The following is a 22813-nucleotide window of genomic DNA, read 5'->3' on the forward strand; positions in this document are numbered from 1 at the left end:
TCACGTTCGTGCCACATGACGAGACAAACAGCAAACGCCACAGAGTTTGTATACCTTGTCCTCCACAAATATTTCATATAATACATATATGTATGTGAGATAAACTAAATGTTTTTTTTGTGTGTGTGTGTCTATTGGAAGTTTGCCTTTCACACAACTATGATCTGCTTATTTCATCTCACACAAGAAAAAGTGACTTTTGTGGTACTTTCACAAGTACCACATTCTCTCAGATCTTCATGCAGTGAAGCACTAGCGCCTTTTTCTTCTATAATAACAGTAATATATACAGTAATAAATCATTACATCAACCTATGAGTTACTTTTGAAATGTAGGACAGCTCCAAAAAAAAAAAGCTTTTAGGATCTATCTTGAAAGAGGATGTGTTGTTGCTGTTTTACAGCGTCCATAAAGGGAAGACGCACTGATTAGAAGTCAATTAACATGTTTAATATTCTGTATCCTTGAAAGTTTTTTTTTTAAAAACAACCCCAAAACTTTTCTCTAATGTTGAATTAATAGCTTGTAACGCACTCCTCAACTCCTGCTGCTGTGAATATAAAGCAGCACCTGCTTGAGTCTTGCTTTCAGCTCTGACAGGTCCAGGCTTTTATGGTTCCACCTGGTCTCAGTGTACCTTGACTGGGTCAAACAGGGTGGGGCAGGATCTCTTCTGCCCCCCCCCCCCCCCCCCTTCCTAGTCACCGACTGAAGGAAGGGACAGCTGCTCTCTCCCCGACAGTCCCAGTGAGCGTGAGTCTGAGCTCCTCTCAGTGTGTAAGGAATTCAGCTATGTCTCCATTAGACCCCGGTGAGCACACATCAGCACCAAATATAGCCCAATTAACGTCATGGACACAGGCCACGCCCCCCTTAGTGTCACCACTCCCCCTCCAGAGTGCCGTGTGTGAACCAATCATAAAGGTCAGGGTCCTGTTCCTTGTGACCCCCTCGTTCCTTTTGAAGTGTGCACTCCCAATCTGGGTGATAATCTGCTATGAGTCTGAAATGCCAATTACAAACAACAAGGGGTTTAGACTCCTGGTTGTTACCCGAGAGAAATTATTAGAAGCTGAGGGAAGGAGGTAAGTGAGAATATTTCCATTGTAGACATTGAGGAAGCAAGACAGATTAGTCTGGGGAACAAATTAATGTTAATGCTGAGTAGTGGGATTGAACGACTCGGTCCATCTGTGAGACACACAAGATGAGAACATATTCTTTTTTCTTACCAAGAAGCTGCAAATAGGGGAAAGTGTTTACACTTAAACATGACATAACCTGCACCAGGACAAACCGTGAACCAGCAATAAACACAGGAGGTAGGCCGTCCCTGATTCCCCTCTTACTGTATATCCTGGGACTTTCATAAACTAAAAATAAAAATCGCGTATGGTATATGTTATGGAAAATGGATTCGGTTTATTACAGGTGCCGGTCGGGCTCACCTCGGCTTACCAGACTTGTGCTGACATAACTTAACGTTTAACGCCGCGGCTCGGATGTCGCCCTGCGCTGCACATTGTAATGACATCTTTCATTCATGATCCGACCTAAAAGGCAAGAACACTCTCCACACAGACTTGGAGGTCTGTAGATCGTCCCGTGGGGCCTGCCAAGCATGACCACTGTTTTCCACAACACAAACAAGCTGCAGGATGTCTCTGAGCCAGGCTGACCATTTCTGTGGCTTAGTAGAGGGACATGCTTGAATGGGGTCCCATTGTCAATCTATTTGTCACCCACTATTTTGTGGTGGCCTTTGGCAAGGGCCCAAGGTCGATTCGCTCATAGGCCTAAATATACTGCACATAGTTAAAGAAGAAAGGCCCGTATAGATCTTAAACCGCAAATACAAATGATACAGCTTACCAATTTCAATGTAGTGTAATAAAAGAGTCTAAAGCCCAATTTATACTCCTGCGTAAAGTGCTCTGCGCAGGTTACGCAGAGCCCTCTGCGTAGGATTACGCAGAGCCTGTCGCAGAGCCTCTGCGTCGTCTCCGACTGCACAAAATATTTTTTTAAGTGTCCGTCACTCCGTCAAGGGACAACGGAGACGGCAAGAGCTGCGATTGGTCCTCAGGACAGGCCGAGCGAAGCTGCTCTGTGCCGGCTCACAGTGCGCACCGAGCGTCCACAGAGGCGGAGCTGATCAACGCCGCCAACGTCGCTGCCAAACTATAAATACCTCATATCTTAATACGCAAACCACATGTTTAGACTCTAAATGGCCAAATTCTCGCCTCAAATTATCTTAAAACTGCGTTTCGTGACACAGAAACGTGAGAAATGGCCACCGTTTCAACAACAACAGTCTTGGACTCTCTCGGACGCCATTGCTCACTGTAGCCAAAAGCACAACAACCTTGCGTGGCGACCCCTACTGATCGGGCGGGAAATTGCAGCGCGTATCCGTCCACGAAGCAGAAGTATGAAGGCTCGAGGGGTCTCCGTGGTTATGCAGTCGGATAACGCATTACGCAGTCGGAGAAGTATAATGTGGCCTTAAGAATGTTGAAAAAGAGCCAATGACTGAATCTGAGGTCTCTGAGACCTTGAGCTCCAACTTTGACCCCGCCTGCAGTGCGGCTCTTTTAAAAAAAACAAAAGATCTCACACTATTTATGCTCATCTAGTAAAACTCAGCTGAGCTAGTAAATGAGTTGAGCTGACAACCTACGCTGTGACCTGCAGTAGAGTATGGCAGAGTGCCTGTTAAAGCTTCAGGCAGAAGAAAGCTGACAACGGCTTTGGTTGTCAGGAGCGGGAGCCGTTAGTGGGTTTGTTTCACCACCGCTCATTTACCTGTGAGACATTTCTACAGGTTTGATACAAACAGAAAAAAAAAAACGCCATTCAAAAATACATTTTGCTTTCATTTTTGGCCCGAGTTTCTGGTTGCAGATTTTAGCGAGTATTTCAGAGCTGTTACAACAGGCCTTTGAGAGCAAAGACGAGGCTCCCGTCCAGAATACAGTAGCCCGCGTCCAGCAGGCTCTGCTTTGTCTCAGCACAAACACAGTCCTCCATTGTGATGTTGGAAATCATCCTCAATACCTCTAGTCTTCAGTTACAGTCCTGGAACACGAAAACCCTCGGCTTTTGTGCACCCAGAACAAGCTCATTACCGAGTCAGACTGCCTGAGTAAACATCCCTAAAACTGTGAAAACGTCATTATTCAGTCCTAAAACTGGTTGTACAATTCCCGACAGCCTGTTTCGAATGGGCAGATTGGTTGCTTGAGGATGCTGCAGCTAAAAAAAGGAATGGTGAAGGTGAGGGGAGGGGGGGGAGTTTAGACAAGCATGGCTGAATAAACGTGGCACTGTTAGGTTAGTGAGCCACTTGTGTAAAAGCCTCCCTAAAGGCCCCTAGAAAAGTCTTAGCGATGACTGCAACTTCATCTCCTGGGTCAGTCATGTCTACAATGTCTGAAAACCTTGTCTATAAGCATGCTCGCATGTATAACCTAGTCAAACATGCATGCAAATGTAGCCACTTAAAATAGTCAAAGTATTGTGTTTCACCAAGTGCAGTGCAGTGAGCCGACCTCCTCGGCCCTTTAGTGCACCTGCAGTCTCAGTCAGTGGGGGAAATAATAAAAAAAAAAATAACGAAAGAATAAGATTTCAGCGACTTGCTGAGCACATAGAGCTTGTCCTTAAAGGTTACCTGGTTGGTAGAAGTTGGGGGAGAGCTCCCTGGCAACCGTCCTGGCAATTTCAGAGTCGTGCACGGCAGAGATAGCGGCCTGCTCTGCAGCCTCACTCTTTGTCCGGGCATGGGCCGTTCTGGAGAAACACAAAGAAGAAAATATCAAAGTTTAAGATAAATTAAACAAAGTGTGGCTACAGAACGTGTGGTGGATTACAACACAGAAAAAAACGTATTTAACATTTTTATATCAATCAGCAATCCATGACACTTCTTTATTTTCCCGTCTTTCGTTCATCCCTTTCTCTCCTCATCTTTGAGAGGTAAAACTCTTGTGCTTCGATCTCAAATCCAAATCCTGATTTTTGCAAATGGAACGCAGCCACATCCAAGCAAGACCGTAATCCAGTCTGGTGCGATGCACTGCTGCTGGTCCACGGGGAAGCAGCGGGCCCAAAGGCACACATTTATAAATGATTTAGGTAAAAATATGGAAATGTGATTTTCTTTGCACAAATAAAACAAATAAGAACAAATATATTTAAAACAAGACAGGGCATTACTACACAGCACCATCAAAATACTAACTATATGAGGATGACAAGATATACAATGTATTTTCATTATTGATTTTGTCCAGACACCCAAGATATTCAGTTTCCTGTCTCAGAGAAGCAAAGAAGCTGAGTTTTTTAAAATAAAAAACAAAACATTTAAACTCATTATCAAAGTAATCGACAATCAACTATAATTTTCAAATCATTATTTTATGATTCGTGAGCTAAAAAGAAAAAGAAAATGCACATGAAAAGCCTGCCATCACATCCGCTAAACATGAACGGATGCTCAAGGACAAAAAAATGCAGAAGAGTAATGTGTTTTGGGATCAATGTGAGCTTAGCATTAGCCGTGAGAGGTATTACGGATGCGTGCAATGGTGAGACAGAAAGAGGTTGCGGGGGGATGACCCGCTTCACAAATCTCCACCACCAGGAAACGTGGACGTGCTAACACACAAACACTGAGACCTGTGACCTCGATGCACAGAGGATGGAGGAAGTTGAAGCACCTGTTTTCTTCTTTCTCTTTTTTCTTTTTAAAACTAATTATGCAACAATATTACATCATCATTTAAAGCCTGTGGATTAGTCTCTTGATGTTTGAACTGACAGTAAGTGGAGCTCTGACAGCAAATGCTCAAGCAGTATATGACAACACGCAACGCGTGAATCCAGATGGGTCGTCCGAGTATCACAGCAAGTATTGACAGCTGTGCCTCATGTCCTGCCTAACCTCACTCTTTCTTTTACCATCCCTTCTTTCTTTCAATCATTGCCCTTTTTTTTTAATACTTCTGGCTATTGACACTGCATCCTCTGATCCCCCAGCCTCTCCACTTCTTTCCTCACGCCCCGTCTGTCTGTCCAAATGACCCCTACAAACATGTCTCAGACTACTTCTCTGTCCTTGGACTGCATGGGACAGTGAGATATTAAAATGCATGAGGTGCCATATGCTGGCAGGAGAGACGGACCATTTCCTCTCCAGAAATAAGTCCCTGCATCAACCGCAGACAGAGGACACAGTCAGACTGTGTTTAGGGACAGCTCAGCTTATGGGAGACATTGACCAGCTGCAGATTTGAGAGTCTGAAAACGGTAGCAAACAGTAGAACAAAGCGCTCTCTGCCTCTTGACATGAATTATTTGAAATATGCGGGAGCTGACAGAGAAGCATTCCACTGCACATCACGCCGCTGAAATGCAAGCCTCGGACGTCCACTTGCCACACGCCACACAACAAGGACATAATGTGTCTATTTCTGAAATGTGTGAAAATGTGCGGCCGAGTGAAAGGCAGGCATGAATGCGTCATACATGTGTGCAACATGCAACTGGACATAATTCCAAAGATCTTAGCGGTTCCCGCTAGGTAGAGTTGGCATTCAGTCAGGGACAGAGCCAGGAAGTGATGTAGGCTTTTTGCCGACAGGATGTCTGGTGGTGGGAGGTGACAGGCAGAAAACCATGGGGGCAGAGTTAGAGGTGCGACAGAGCAGGGGGAGAGTGAACTGGAAGGTGAGAAAACATGGGAATGTGGAGCAGAGAGAGAGAGAGAGAGAGACGAAAGGGCTGGTCGGTTTTCTTCCCAGCATCAGTGCAATTTATTTTATACTGTAGGTGCTACAAGTTCTCAGGGAAATAGCTTTCTCTTTAGCTGCTGAACTGACTAGGAGTGGCACATCCATCCATCTTTTATCACTTTATCCTCCACAGCCAATGGGCAAATCGGTGGGGTATACCCTGGACAGTTCACCAGTGCACAAAGAGACAAACAACCATCTAAATCACATACAAAGATATTTTAAAACTACGTATTATATTGTCTTAATAACAAATTAAAGTCATACAGGTCGGGGAAAACAACAACATATAAGCAGACAACTGACACCAAGATAGTCCGGGGGACTCTTTTAGTTTAATTCCCTTTAACGCTGCACTTTTGTAAGTGGACCAACGTCACACAGCTAAAACAGTTGCTCATTTTGGGCGGTATTCAAGTGAACCGAGACCCACGTTTTAAGTCAGACCAGAGTTCAGGTGAGCTTTCACACCTGCCCCAAACGAAGTGGAATATCAGGGGAAATGAACTCTGGGAAATTAACAGCTCTACCACATTCTACAACTTATCAAACATCCTGTAGCCTCTTTTCCATATACCTGATGTGCCACTGAATATAAACTAACACCTTTTCACATTTAGTTTAAGCTCAACGGTTTCTCCAGTCAAATCATAACATTTAAATCCATAAACAAACCCTGTAGTGCACACACACAAGTCAGGTAAACTTACTAAAAGGTGGTCAACAATTTGAAGGCACTCTTTTTGGACTAGAGTACTCTTTAAGAGATGAGATTGATGAAAGACCCGGCGAGATCTATGGCTGTTTTATTACGGTGACAAATGAATTGTGCTGCAGAAAGTGTCGAGTCAGTTTGGCAGCGAGTTCAGTGGACGCTCTTTATTTTTTCCCCTCTGTGGGATTGGTGTAAGTGTTTGTGTATCTTTAAAACAGGAGGATGGCGGTGAGAGAAATAAACTGAGCCAAAAGGTGGAGAAAACGGAGACGAGAGAGTGATAGGACTGGAAGGAGACAGAGAGTGAGACAGAGAGTGCCCCTCTGGATATTTAGACCTGCTGAGGTATGCATCTCTGCCTCTCTAATTTTACTGTAGAGTTAAATTTCAAACCCAGCTCCCATGTGGCAGGGTGCATCCTCCTTTAAGGTTTCTCCTACCCCGGCCTCCCGCAGGATGCATTTTGTGTGTGTATCTGTATTATGTGCCTGTTGTGTGTGTGCAAATTCCCCTGAGTGAATCTTCTGTCCATCACTCCCCAGGCTATGTCCTATTTGAAGAATCCCCCATTGCATATGCTGACACAGTTCTGCACCCCCCCCCCCCCCCGCCTCTTGATCCCCTCTCTGTCTTGCTCATCTTCCTTCACTCCATCTCACTGACCCATTCACCATGCGGGTAACCATTCGGAATGCTGACTGGTGCAGTGTATAATAAGACAGAATCAGGAGCACACAACAACCCTGCTTTTATCGCCTTCTCTCTCATCATCAGTCTCATCAGCAAACAACCAAGTGAAAACCACTACCATACAGCTAACTAGGGTCATATTTCAATGATGATCATGTTCCATTTGCACAGTGATGCTCTTGCCCTAAGTGCACAGAAGAACTGCTTCGTGTGGATATTGTATATCACCAGAAAATGACTGCTGTGTGTGTTTTGCCCAGACTCTTCTTGTCCAAAGCAGCAGCACAAAACATTGCAGAAAGTCTGAACAAATTAGCACTTAGCTTGCCCCGCGCATATCTCATATATTCACCCAGGCCTTGCTATTGAATACCCAGACGGTGCTAATTCATTATTACTGAGGCGTGACTAACACCATTAGTGGTTATTTAAAACAGACGATGCTAAAATTATTCAAGAATTATTCCTGAGCTGAGGTCTGGCCTCACATGCCCAGGGACTGCAGGATTGGGGGACAATGGCCACAGCAAATGAAGCTTTGAATGTGAAACACAGTGGCTGTTCTTATAAGATAAGATAACTCTAACCTGAGGAGAGAGAGAGGTATAAACCAAAAATCTGGGCAGTTTAGCAGACACGGGCACATTTCTCCTTTCTATTCTGTTACTCATTCATTCATTCATCTTCTACTGCTTTATCCTCCACATGAGGGGGCGCTGGTGCCAATCCCAGCTGACAAAGGACAGGTCACCAGGCCACATAGAGACAAACAACCATCCACTCTCACACCTACAGTCAATTTAGAGTGTCCAATTTGCGTCATCCATCAAATGTGCATGTTTTTGGACTGTGGGAGGGAACCGGAGAAAACCCACGCACACACGGGGAGTCCATGCAGAAAGGCCCTTGTCGTGGACCCAGGTCTTCTTGCTGCAAAGGCAAGAGTCCAGCCAGACCATGCACTTTTTAAATTGCACATTTTGATTTGTTTTATTAAATGTTGCAGGCGGTATACTAAACATCACATGTGCATGCACTTAAGTACATGATGCAGTGTCGGACAATGCAAAACACACCTGACTATGTCTCATGAGTACGTGAAAGGAATAATGGGGACACGCCAATCATGATATTGCCCGAGTCGCTGAAAATAAACAATGAGCTAAATGTTTGACAGTGCCTAAAGGAATAACTGCCTTGTGCTTAATTATATTTGTTGGCAAACATCATCACCCATGTTCATGCTATGAGCTCAAGCCAGAAGAAAGCTACTTTTGCTTAGTACAAAAGTAGAAATCCTGGCTCTGACCAAAAGTGATCAACGTTAAAGGCCCACTGTGTAAGAATCTGTGACATCTAATGGTGAAAGTGCAGATCGCAACAAACGGAGAATTCCTTAGCTCACCCCACCTTTCCCAAGCACATTATATTACTACGGTGGCCTTCGTATACCACAAAGGATGCTGTTCTTCTTGGTTTGTGCAAGCTTCTCCTTCTGTTTCAAACCACCAAACACATGCTCCTGAATTACATGAGAGCTACTAAAACCAAACATTGCAACAAGTGATAATCCACTCATAAAAACATAGTTATGGGTGGTATATTCAATTTCTGCACACACATACATATATTCATATTTTAAATGAGCGAAAAACGAATGATAATATCATTTAGAGTGATGTTTGATCTGTTCCTTCATGACTTAAATATCCAGCACACATCGATCCATCCATCCATTGTCTACTGCTTTATCCTTCACACGAGGGTCACAGGTCACTGGAGGCGATCCGCAGCGGACACAGGGCGAAAGGTGAGGTACACACTGGACAGGTCAGCACACATGTCATTTCTCTGACTATGGATTAATCTCCTGCTTGTTTTGTCTTCAGTCAGGTGCTCTGCACTACACTCTCCTATGCAGACTGTGGATATGCAGACACAGAAGTATTATATTATAACAAACACTGCTTTGTAGTATATGTTGAGACCCCTTTCATCTTGAAGGTCTGATATGCTCTCCTCTAAGTGCTGATGTAAGTCCGTATGGGCACGCTGAGAGAGTGACACACAATCCCCTCGCCGAGATGATCCCTCTGGTTTTTGGTGAAGGGCAGTGGCAGGGATTCAGACCACAGCTCCGCGCTCTTTGTGTCAACACTGCTGGTGAAACATGGCCACAGCTGATACAGCTAATGACACAAAGGGGGATGGGCCCCAGTGGCCAACCCTTGCAGGAAAACAGGGATGTGCCAGTGAAAGAGGAGGAATGAGGAAGACATAATTATACCAACACAGGCTTAGATACACCTTCTCTTTTGTACTATATTATCTTAAAAATATTTAAATTCTCCTCTAAGCACATAAAAGATACAGTATTTTAATAATAATCAGCTGCATGGAACTGATATGAAATTGCAATGGGAGTTTGCAATGGCCAGTAATTCAGTGATCACTTAATACAAAGTTTAAATGTCTTAATTTATCATTTAATTCCTCAAACAAGGCAAATACGAACACAAATCCCAAAACATGAATGAAAAGGAGCAGAAAGAAGAAGAATCTTATATTTTCTGCCACTGTCATCATCCATTATCAACCGCTTATCCGAGATGGTGTCGCAGTACCACTATTTATGACACAAATTCAAAGTTTAGTAGCAAGGGAGGAAAATTATGGGGTTAAATGAAGAGGGGCTGCGACTACTATTAGTATTGCATTGTTTATTGTGTAATATTCCAGAAATACCACAATATAGTTAACTGGATTGGAGCCAAAGCAGATCATAAAAAAACAGACTATGTGCCTTTGTCAATGTCTGTTTTTAATTTATATTCATTATCCCTCCCTGCATTTCTGTGTCAGATGAAAGGCATCGCGATAACATTTCTCACATTTTCCCCTGGCCCTGAGGTTTTCGATTTAATTGGATGTCAAAAAACTCGGCTTGAAATCTAATTTTCTATTTGGTAAGGGACTGAAATTGGGAAAAATCACACACCATAAAATATTAAATAACCAAATGTGCTGAACTCGAGCTGAACCACAGCAACTCCTGCTTTCTGCAAGTTGCTGCTCGTAGCATCTGTTTGTTTTCACACACCACGCTTGAGTTGACAGTTAAAAATGAACCTGGGACTGCACTGTACACACAATGTTTCCACAGACACCCAGGGCTCCAGTGACGCAAATGAAGACATTTCGTCACATTACTATGCAAACACTATCATATTAAAATATAATACATTTACTGCTTTATCCTCCACAAGAGGGTCCAAGCTGGCACGGGTTACACCGTGGACAGGTCAGGGCCAACGTACAGAAACAAACGACCTTTCACTCTCAAGCAAATTAAAGAGTTCAATTTACCTCTGCATGTTTTTGGACCGTGGGAGCAAATCGCAGAACCCAGAGCAAACCCCCACACACGAGGGAGAACATGAAAACTCCACAGAGAAACACCCTGGTTTGGACCGTGTCACAAAGCAACAGTACAAGCCACTACTCTGCTGTGTGGCCCTATGCACATATTATATATTGACATATATAACAATACGTCCCTGGAAGGAATGAAAATATATATGCAGATGATGCAAAAGCTTTTGATCTACGCCTTACGCAAATAAGCTACCCGTCACCTGTCATGCAAATTAAAGTTAACATAGGTTTTAGTTTACGCGTACACAGAAGGTGAAACGGAGCATTAGTGAGCTGTGTCATAATGAAGTCTACAAGGACTCAGTGTCATTGAAGAACAGTCGTTTACTATTAGTATTATAACACTAACATGACTCTATAATAAAAAAAAACCCATCAATAATGAACTACTCTTAGTGTGCTGTACATCCAATGTTAGATATTAAACCCATTACACAATCCCTCAAAGATGAATAAATGTTCCAGTAAACAAACGCCGCCTCTTCACTCTGCTTCTTTACAAGAAAAATCAACAAATGGCTGACACGATGATGACGGCTGTGAGGCAGTAACCATGGTAACCAGCAGAGACACTTGAGCATGCTGCCTAACCAGGCGTTTGGCCTGTATTAATGAATTTCCAAATGAACAAACCCACACGACAGCCTACTGTATGGGCGTAATTCTGTACAAACACAACTAACCCACACACACACACACACATAAGCAGCGACTCAATGACGGGTCTCATTTAACTACAAGGCTCAACCTCTAAAGATGAACCTGTGCGAGTAAAGGTCACATTGCCTGGCAACCACTTGAGCTAAAGGAACCGTTTTAATTATGGTCCAATCTCCTGCCGCCATTCACCCCACACTCACACACACACACACACACACACACACACACACACACACACACACACACACACACACACACACACACACACACACACACACACACACACACACACAAGATCATATACAGCGACATCAATTTCCTCTTTAGTTCAAAGCCAAAAGAAAGTATTAGTGTTAGGTGATAGGTCTGCTGCTGCAAAAATGTGATGCAATCTTCACACTCAGATTTTTATAGGACTTACATAAAAATGTGCAAAAACCAAGAATCACAGTGACATGAAAAGTCAATTATTATTGTTATTATTATCATGCATCAATGGAAACTTTGGGTATTCAGTTCACAACACAGTTTCATTATCATCTACACGTGATTATACAAGGAGCTTAATCCCACAAGAAAGGATTCACTGTGGACAAAGCAATACTCTGAATGAATCAACATGAGAAATTATAATTCTATAATCCAATCCATGAACAGCTGGAGTGAAAGCTGACCAAGTTGGCCAATCAGAGAGTGGCTGAAGAGATGCAGGCAGGTGAAAGAGTATCGGAGGTGAAAGAAACCCACTTCTCTAACACTAACTCAGTGATGAAGATGAATTCCCAGATATTATACATTTAAATATGCAAAACAAATGGAAAAGAAACACTATATTAGTCATACAATGTAAGGACTGTTTCATGGTCCCATTCAATTGAATTATTTAATTAACATCTATTAAATGAAAATAAACACAACTACAGAGCCTAAAATGTAAAGATTACTGACATTAGGCCTACCAATATTAGGCAAAAAAAAAAAAAAACACGCACGTTCCACACTTAGAAATAAAAGTGCTAAGGAGAACCATATAAGGTTCTTCGGCTTGTCCTCATAGGAGAAACCCTTTTTTATAAAAGGTTCCACCTGGAACCCTTAGTGTTACCAAGAACCACTTTAAAACCCTTTATTCTGGTTCTTTAAGGGTTCTCAGATCAAAATGAACCTTGAAAAACAAATGGTTCCAGGTAGTACCTCAGCCCTTGGAGAAGAACACTTTTGGAACCCTTATTTCTAAGAGTGCAGGCACTAATCATAAGCCGTTTTTGACCCACCAAGATGTGTTGGATTAAAATAAACAACTGACTTCCTGTCTTACCGTCCTTTGTGGGATTTTTAAGTGTTCAATGGAAGTGGTGTAGCTCGGTTGCCAAAAAAGCCAATGTTTTCCGTGTTCCGTGAACCAAATTCAAACGCTAACTCTGTAAATATTCCATAAGTCAAGTCATTTCAAGACATTTTATTCAAGTCTTTTACCAACATCAGTCAAGCAAGTCTGAAGTCCTCAAATTTGTGAATCAAGTCAAGTCACATGACTAGAATCCCCCATTCGACTCGTCTTCATCGGGGCACAAAATGCTATTTTTTAACTATATGCACTTTCAAAGTGAAGTTGAGGCAGCATAGCTGATAAAATAAGTGAATAAAAAGACCGCTTAAGGCCCCCAGAATAAAAATGAGGTGTTAAATGTGTGCTCTGCCTCCTCAGTGCATATTTATAAACGTGGCTAAAGTCGCGGTCTACATGCTGTGGACACCACTTTGAGGACTTAACAGGTTTATTTCTTGTCAGTGATGACACGCCGGGAGCAGGTCAAGCACTAAATTATGGGCTGTAAATCACCGCACAGGACACGACATGAACAACTTTAAACACCGAAATAACACTCACAAGGCACGTCATGTCCTCCTGATATTGAGCCGTAGCAGCTTTAACGCAGCCCTCCAACCTAATTACCGCGTAATTCTCGTAAATCGTTTACTTTCGTCTGAGCGCGACACACCTGCGCACTCCACGATCCCGACATGCCGCACACGTGTTTGATTATTGGTACGCAGCGTGTGTCCAAATAATAAGTGTGCATGCTTAACAGGTGCGAAGAGTCGCACATCGCTGCACGCTGACATTTGCTGATGTTTAATGTAACATCTCGTCGTGTCACAGGGAAATTCTCGGGAGGAAATCAAACACACATGAGCTCACACACAGTGGAGGAAAATCCTGGGGGAGATTAGTTGCTTACCGAGCAGAAACCGCTCCTGATTGCACTCAGACATCTCAAATCACGGCCTGTGCAATGTGATATTTAACCCACTACACTACACGGACTCCCATTAACCTCTATTACATTCACAATTAAGACAGAAGGCGCACAAGAAACAAGCGGCTGCTGTAAAGAATTAGACGCTCCTGATAAACAAAGTGAAGGCAGGTTGTAGATGAAATAGAGGAGTAGGGGAAAACCAGCAGTACATGGAGTACTTTTCAATTTTTAATGACTGTGTGTGAACCAATACATGATTTTACCTCTAATAACCTTGGACTTTATTTGACTCCCCCCCCTCTCTGCCCACCTGCACGGCTGACTCATCCCAGTCTTTCTGAAGAAGCTGCAGAAATACATATTTTTTCCCCTTACACTCGCCACAGCACCACACCGTAAAGACATGTCGCCACTGTTGACACAGCCCTCCCATGTGGTTTGGTTTGTACTTTGAGCAAAATGCAAATGTCAGCATGCTCACAGGGCTCACTACTGCAATGGCAACATGCTGATGTTTATGAGTGTAGGAGGCCGATGGGAATGCAGGTATCTAACCGTAAACAGGAGAATATCACAAATCGAAATTTCAACCCGATGGCCACAGTAAGGTAAACTAAATCATCCTGAAGCACAAGATGAACATTTGTACAGATTTTAAGATGTTTTGGTTTGGAAAACGCTTCTCCCTCTGCTTGTACTGCATGCAGCAGGAAGTTGATCAATGTTTAATTCATTCGTTGCATACTGCTACACAGAGGCGATTCTAGCAAATATACCAACACGGGCGCTAAGGCAGGTCGCCAGTCCATGTAAGCTGTGTTTCCAGCAAGTGGAATTGTTCAATTTGTTCAATAGTACTAACATGACCAGCCCCAACCATTCCACTTTTTTGGGCACCCTTCCTTTGGGGTACCAGATTAATGGTACAGGTGACTAGACCCGCAACAGTCACTCCCTTGCAACCAGTGTTTCATCAACACCCAAAGACTTTTCTCATACAAAGCTTGATGTTGATGAACGAGCTGTGTTGTGTCATGGTGGTATTTTGTTGTTCGCTGTTGGCGCACCGGTACGACAGCGCAATCTACAGTCTGCCTACCAAAGTAAACCTGACCCAAGGCTTTACCGTTCCAAACCATGCCGAACTGTACCATGATGGAAACGAGCCAATATGAGTGAAACAAACTCACACCGACGGTCAATTTAGAGAACCCACCCACACACACACGGGGAAAACTTGCAACCTCCACACAGAAAGGTCAAACCAGGATCTGAACCCATGTCTTTCTTGCTGTGAGGCAACACTGTATCTAGCCACTGCACCACCATGTTACCCTGAAGTTTCACCCCTTGATGTTTTTTTTTAGGCTGCTGCGAGATTACATTACACACTAACATTTAACGGCACAACGGTTGAGTCAAAAGTGTTTTTTTTCCCCCCAACAACTTAAGTTGTGATATAAATACTCTCCAGTATTTGCTGGCGACAGAAGCGTTTCAGTTATTTATGTGTCAATGCATCAGTGCTGATTGCGCCAGCAGTAAATGCTGACTTCCATCACATTGCTGTAAATATGAGCCTCGTCAGGGGACAGCTATCCCGTCATATACATGATTCAAAGAGCTGGCAGCCGTTTCCCATGGTTACAGTTACTCTACGCGACGTGTCTCGCTGCTACTGTACATTTTGACACTTCATAAAGGGTCAGATTTGAGGCACTTAAGAAAGGCTGGTGAGTGTGTGGTGCCACTTCATAAATCCCCCATAAGAAGAGATCAAACACTGCGTCGTGTAAACACCAGAGCCCAGACGAAAAAAACACAAAAACAAAAAAACTCCATCTGCTCCTGTTTCAAGCAGAAACAGACTATTGACAGAGAGGAAAACTTACATGATGTACTGAGTGCTGGGATTATTGTGCTCACATGTCAAAACACAGGCTGATCTATATAAGTCCCTCCAAAGAAAGGGCAGGTAGTGAGTGGTCATCACACAGCAGGTGATAAACAAACATCCAGGAAACACACACACACACTGGTTGGTGCAGTTTTGGTCCTTACAACTGGTCCTGATAAGGCCAGTGTTTTTGCCAGAAAGGGACCTAAAGAGGTAACAAATACAAGTACACGCACACACACACACACACACATTGGTGAGAGATGATAGTGTGCATGAGATGGCGGGCTGCTATATCAGTGGTGGGATGGGTATATATTCCTGGCTGGTGCTGATAAGCCAACTGATGCCTTGCCTTATTTAGTCAGTGCTCAGCGCTGACACACAAGCAGAGGAACACACGCAGCACACGCACCGACTGTATGTTTGTCCAGGAGAGTGTGTATGTGTTAGTGTATGTGCATGAGGTGTTCCTGCCGGGAGAGACGTGGGTTCTGATTAAGCAAGTGCATATAGATAGAGGAGGGAGGGAGAGAGTGTGTGTGTGTGTGAGGGAGCCTCTCATGAATAAATACAATTTCAATTTAAAGAAAAATACTGCAAAAAAATGTGTAGTTACCGAGAGTAAAAGCACATCTTTGTCTTAAAGGGCGGTTTCCACTTGGTCAAATGAAGAATAAACTTAAAATCATTATGATGCTGCTGTGTTTGTTTAATTCTGGATTGAATTTGACCAGTTTTTTATTTGTTTATTTGATTTTTTCACTCATAAAACTTGACAAACACAGCGAAGAGCAGTGTAGGGCTTTTATTTTCTTTGAAGGAAGTGACTTTTTGTCATTTTTACAATCCCAACTTCCTCTGTTGTTGTGGGAATGAGACATATGTCTCAGATCCACTGTCTGATGATCGAATGACACATTTATCTATGGAAATTAGTGAAAAACTGTTTTTTTGGGGGTGAAGTGGCCCTTTAAATTACAGGTTTTTGACAACAGAGGTTTCATGGTTGTCTAAAAACTAAAAAAACAATCACTACATACTGTATATTGCAGTTTTTTGCAAATCACTGGTCATTCTTACCTATACCCAGAGAGTGTGTTTTAAGAGGGGACAGTTAAATAAGAATACATTATTTAAAGGTAACGTCTTTGCTTTGTAGCCTTTATGGGGTACACACTGAGCTACCAGGATACAGGAACTGCTCATTTATAACAAAGAGGCTTCATGAAAGAAGTGTCAGGATGTGGTAAACTTTTTAAATGATGCCAACAATCATTTTTCTCACTTCACAGGCCTCAAACAGAACCACTCACACCCCGAGTGTGCATGAAGTGAGCGTCCTTCGAATAGATAAGAGTAACACAATATAACTGAATGAGGGACAGAGAACCTCGCTCTACTCCACTGCATCGCGCTAGGTCGCTATTGATTGGCTGATCACAAGTGTGAGGTCATCAGGTCCATCCCAGAGGGATGATGGGATAGCTCCTCTATACACTCATTCACAGTGGAGGGGGTGGGCGTGTCCATCATCTGTGATGTGTTTTTTTTTTTTTTTCTTTCCTGTCTGTCCACTCCCACGCCAGACTCCCCAGAAGCCTCTCGCTCAGCAAATTCGCTGCATCTCCAGTTATTCAATCAACATTAATCCCCTTTGCTTCCTTCAGTTCGATCTTTTTTTTTTTTGCTCTCCCCCTCTCTTTTCCACGAGCTCTGCGTCTCCCCTGCCGTCACTCTCGGCAGATCTGCAGCCGAGCGCTCCACATTCAAAGACGGGGGAGTCACGTGAACAGAGCTGGATCGATTGGAGTGCATCTTTTGCCATGCACTGTATAATGAGACTTACATAACATGCTTACAACCACCACCACCACTCTCTGCCAGTCTGGCTCCTTTCTAGCACAACTAGACCACTGAAAAAGGGAAAAAGGAAACGTCTTATTTTCAGATTTCCAGCAGCATACGACGGAGCAGCACACGCCAACCAGTAATTTGATCACTTACTACAGCACAGGGTGCTTGTTGGCCGCAATAAACACTTTTCATCAGCTTGAATGCTTTTACTGTTTGTTGCTGTAGCGCCATTTATCAGGTCATGTGTTTACTTCTGCAGTAAATTGTTGCTCTCGTGCACTGCTTGAGAGATCAAACAGCTCTTTCTTCCGCCATATTATCCATTTCACATCACAGACACTGAATCATAATATCATGGGTCTTATCTGTGGAGCAAATAGCAACCAAGCGGTCTAATACTGAGCATATAAAAATCCAGGTTATGTAATCCGTATTGTATATCCTTTAAAGATAGTATTTTCTTTTCCTGCTCACATGAGAGGAAATTAGGCTCAATATTATAAAAGAATGAGTGGATATTCAAAATAAAGGCCGTTATTCATAGTATCTGCTGTTATGCATTGCCCTAATTACTTTAGACTCCGTTTTAATATCACAATACGATCCAGGGTTTTGTATATTGAGAGTTTTTAATTTATCAGCCGTTAATAAGACTGTAGTTCAATGCTGAAATGAAACCCATTAAAAAAACAACAGCATTATTATTTGGTGGCTTTGAGCAGCGGCCAAAAAACAACAACTAAATTATTCAAAGCTGCTGAAAATGCTTTTCCTCTGATGTCAAACAAGAAGTTGATACTTCTGATTTAGAGCGATGCTTCCTTAAAACTGTAAGATGGATTTTGGTACAGATGCAGAAGATTGAACTTTCATCTGTGGACAAAGTTTAAGTTTTTTTTTTCCATCTCCAGCCTGTTGGAGTCTGTGCGTTAAATACTCAAAATGGTTCTCTATGTCAAAGTAAATGTTCCAATTTAAAGCCTCTCATCTGTCATTCCTGCAAACACCATAGACACATTTATGACACACGTGACGTTGAAACTGTGATGAAAAAGGTGCACGACTTCCAGTAAAAATAGGCAAGAGGTCTATTCCTAAACAGAGCTGAGCAGCTCACACGTGTAATAATAATAAATGATCATGTGTGCCTAAATAAAAACAAGGTGCATCCACTGTGTTTCCAGCCTTATATACATATTGCACTTTGTATTTCTGCAATTATTTGACTTATAGCTTCAGAACTACGTTTGTGTTGAAAGATTTTGTGTAAATGGAAACACGGCACGCGCCTCTGAAAGAGAGAGAGAAAGAGAAATCGAAGGACACGTGACTGAAAAGAGACCTTTTCACAGCTTGTACACACCCTCACAGTCTTCAGTTTAATAATTCCCTGATGCAATGAAACCAGAGGATGTCAAAGCGACGCAGCGTACCCCTGAACTGTGTCCCAGTAAGGGGGAGGCTTAAGAATGAAAAGGTCACATCTCATCCACCTGTTAAAGAGCAGATGCCACATCAGAGCAACACTTGGCACCGGGCGCAGGCGTCGTTATTGGGGACACGAGACTCACTTGGCACCGGCGCGGGTTTGGATATATTGTTCACACACATGAACGCTCAGACACACAAACACACATATGATGTCTGACCCCCACTCCCTTGGAATGAGAGATATGGGCAAAGAATGGAAAATAGAAACAGAACCTTTACCAGGGACAATCATATTGCTTACACAAAAGCCTTCACTGTTGGTGGAGAGTAAAGTTTGGAGCTGATATTTGTCAAACAGGCCGCTGATCTCACTCTTCACTAGTGAAAATAACCGATGTCCTGCCGGTCTCTCTGTTGTGCCCACACACAGTGCACACCCGCATACACACACAGACACACAGAAACGTGAATGAACACACATGAACACAGTACCTGGAAGCTGCTATTTCCACTTTACTCCTGGCAATTGCTGCAGCCCTCTGTGCCGCCTCCACAGCCCGATCCACTTTCTCTTTGGTTTTGGGGTTCTTAAGAGGAATCAACTGCTTCCTTATTCCACGCACCAGCACGTTATTTTTGTACTTCCCTTCTTCTTTGGTGCCTTCTGGGAAAACCGTGCATCCATACCCATGGCGCTTGTTGTTAAGCCATTCTCCCTCATACTTCATTCCATTGGATCTCTCCGAAACACCAAATCCATTGCGTTTATCATTCTTCCACTCGCCCATGTAGGTCTCAGTCGTGGTGGCATCCACATGGTCCTCCAGAGGAAGGTCCTCGTCTGGCAGCTCGCCGTCACCGATAGATATGGAAGAATTGGCATCACTGGAGCTGATGCGGCTCATGGTGGCGTCGCTTCTCGCAGAGCTGCGCTTGCTGGAGATTGAGGTCCGAGAGTCAGACTTACGCAGCTGCCTGAGGCTCCCGAAGAGCGAGCCACGGCGGAACAGGCCCTTCTTCTTGCCGGTGACAACCTCGCTGTCTGAGTGGAAGTTAAGGACGAAGCCACCGCGGCTGCCTGTCGGCGTGTCCGCAGGAGACGAGAGATCCTGGAGCACCGCGCCGTTGCTCTGCTCGGAGCGTAAGGAGGCCATGGATGTACGGAGAGGAGATCGGATAACGGTGGCCATGCCGTAGGGAACACTCTGACGCACGCCATAGCCGTGCCGCATCCCGCCCATCCATTGACCTTGATAGGTACCTGAGGGAAAAGGTGACAGTCAGTCAGGTCTGAAGTGATCTCTAGATCGGATCCTAACCTACAGCGTTTCACAAAATCTTTAGTCTGTGTTCAGTGGCACCTTTAATATAAGAGATATCTGGTCTGGAGATCAGCCAAATATTTACAACAAACAACCGTAGATCAGAAAATGTAATTAAATTTAATGAAATGCATTCCTTTTTTTTTTCTTCTATATTTGCCTTCTTCGTCAGTCAATCCACTTGACACTCCTGCAGGATTTTCTTTCTTGTGACCCTTTGGAGGGACCCAAGCCTTAGGTTTCATGCCAAGCCACAATATGCAAACATGACTATGTGATATATCTATAAATGTGACGGTGTTTGATTGTGGTTAGAGTCTGGGGCTTACCTCCAAAAAGGGATCTTTGATACAAATCTAACGCAGTTGTGTACAAGTCTACGAGATATCGACAAAGATGATCATCAATAGAGAAAAGGATTTAAAGTTAAGAAGATATGCATACCCAACTTAAACAATCTCCTATTGTTATTCAAAGGTCTTAAATAAGAGGTTAGAACTGATTTAACACGACTGAACTGCTACGACCTGGATGAACAATAATCCAAAGATAGAAATGCAACATTGACACTCAAGTTGACAAAAATGGCGTACTTATATCCTGTTGCGCATCGCTGATCAAAAACCCAGAGGGGCTTGATATAGGGGAGCAGATTATGTTAACTAATTAAACGTTTTCTCTCCTTCCCCTCATATCTGGAGCTGTGAGCTTAACTACCTCCATCGCAGAGATTTGATTAATATACTGGTACGGAGGATCACTTGGGATGAATGTGAATCACTCAGCTCGGAGCCTATTTTCAGACAACTTCTAACTCCCCCACTGACAGTAGGCACATTCACCACCGTCCGTGTCTGACGACAGGGAATCGCTATGATTCACATAATGAGAGAAATACTTCATTAATCCCATTTGGTGCTGCTGAGCCCGATGACCATGTGCTGGACTACTGTAGCTCCTTTAGAGCATCGCATTGCCACAGTGATCCTTGTAAGAAGAAAGGTTTGTTCACAGGACACCGATACTGCAAAGCGTGCCATTATGGTCAGATTCTGGAACGATATACCACCCTGGGCGGGCGTTTAGAGGGGATAAACAGTGTGAGATTAACAAGGCTGGCTCCGCGCCGGCCGCACTTCAATTCAGTGACCCTGCAGATCAAGTGATCAGGATGTTGCAGGGTCAGACAAGCAGATGTTCTGGTGAATCCACTGGGATCAGCTGGTTCACAAGCCCAGCCCTCTGTAACCATCATCCGAAGTGTGCAAGCGGCATTTATTCTGCACCAAAAGGCGTCTGCAAGTGGAGATTATGCTCAGTAAAATTACATAGTAACACCAACAGCACTATGAATCTGTGTTTTTAGGCCACTTATTATACTGGCACACCAAATATTGAGACCAAATCTCAAAGAAAGGCCTTTCAAAAGACTTAAACTGATAGACTCAGTATCCAAATTATGATGATGGAAAATGTCTGTTTTGAATTCAAAGACTAATTGGTCCGATTTTCCCACAGTTTATTCTCCTGCTTTGGCCAAACACAAGAATGAATGTGGCCAGTCAGAGAATGACCAAACTGCTTCCAAAAGTAAAGCAGCACTTGCAGAAGGGAGAAAACAAGTTGCTTCAGATTTGAAACAGTGCAGCATCAGATTCCCCTCAAAGACACAGGGAATTACTGTTTTTCTGGGGGGTGAATGTCCAAATGACAGAGTGGAAATGTGATAGTTTTGGCTGAGAGCTGCCTGATTTGCTCTGGTTTCCAAGCTTCTTGTAGAGGAGAAATTGTGCCACTGAGCTGGAAACAGGAGTCACTCTCCTCCCACTGTTTATAAGTGGAGCAACCGGTGGTTGCCAAATTATGATGCGCCTTTGCAATAAGAGAGGGACCATTATCTACCGATCAAGTTGACATTACCCGGGTTAAAAGTCATCAGATTTATTTTTTGATTGGATGATGGTTCTTGAACATGATGCGCAGTGCGCAATCTCAGCATCAACTCAGAATAATATCAGATGGAAATTCATGCTGTGGTGTTTGAATGTGTGTGTGTGTGTGAGCATCCTCACTCACTGACAACATCAAATTAAAGAGACACACACGTGAAACAAACATGTGCCACACGCACGCATCAGACGGCTCCTTACCGCCATCACCATAAGTTTCGATGCCGTATCCATCCTGGAGCCCGTTGCTCCAGGTGCCGTCGTATCTCGCAGGTGTGTTGTGGCTCTGCCTGACGCCGTAGCGACCCTTAAAACCGTGACTCCACTCCCCGCGGTACATCCATTTGCCTTTATTCTCCACACCGAGCCCGTGCCGCTTCCCCTGGGACCAGTAGCCCCTGTAGGTGTTCCCACTGGGCCAGGTGTAAACCCCGACTATTTCAAAGCCGTGCGACCAGGACCCGGCGTACTCGCCCTGGCCCTTAGGTCCGGTGCAGATGCCGTGTCCGTGGGCTTTGCCATCCTCCCACCCGCCGCAGTAAGTGCCACCGTCGTCGAAGTCAAACCGTCCGCCCGTCATTCAGATGAAGGCTGCAGATAGAGCAGATGGTGCGCTGCCGCAGACTCAGGCGTCTCCAGGACCGAGGTGAGAGGATCCAGGTCCAGGACCGCTGCTGTGATGACAGGATGGTGGTGATGGTGATGGTGGTGGTGGTGGTGATGATGATGATGGCTAGAGGAATAACAAAACACACAAACAGGAGGGTGAGGACAGTGCGCTGTCACTTCCA

The 22813-nt window shown here is 43.8% G+C and overlaps 1 protein-coding gene across 1 annotated transcript in view; it reads right to left on the reverse strand.

The window, feature by feature from the left end:
* LOC310937456 (junctophilin-1-like) overlaps positions 1-22813 on the reverse strand; it is a 31051-nt gene that overhangs the window by 8098 nt on the left and 140 nt on the right. The window contains exons 2-4 of the mRNA XM_083901736.1: positions 22224-22755; positions 19244-20012; positions 3678-3796 (exon numbers count right to left, since the gene is read on the reverse strand). Coding sequence (XP_083757862.1) covers positions 3678-3796; positions 19244-20012; positions 22224-22602 — 1267 coding nt within the window. The 5' untranslated portion in view covers positions 22603-22755. The remainder of the gene's footprint in view (positions 1-3677; positions 3797-19243; positions 20013-22223; positions 22756-22813) is intronic.

The sequence above is a fragment of the Microchirus variegatus genome, assembly GCF_963457635.1.
Source record: "Microchirus variegatus genome assembly, chromosome: 15".
Classification (NCBI taxonomy): domain Eukaryota; kingdom Metazoa; phylum Chordata; class Actinopteri; order Pleuronectiformes; family Soleidae; genus Microchirus; species Microchirus variegatus.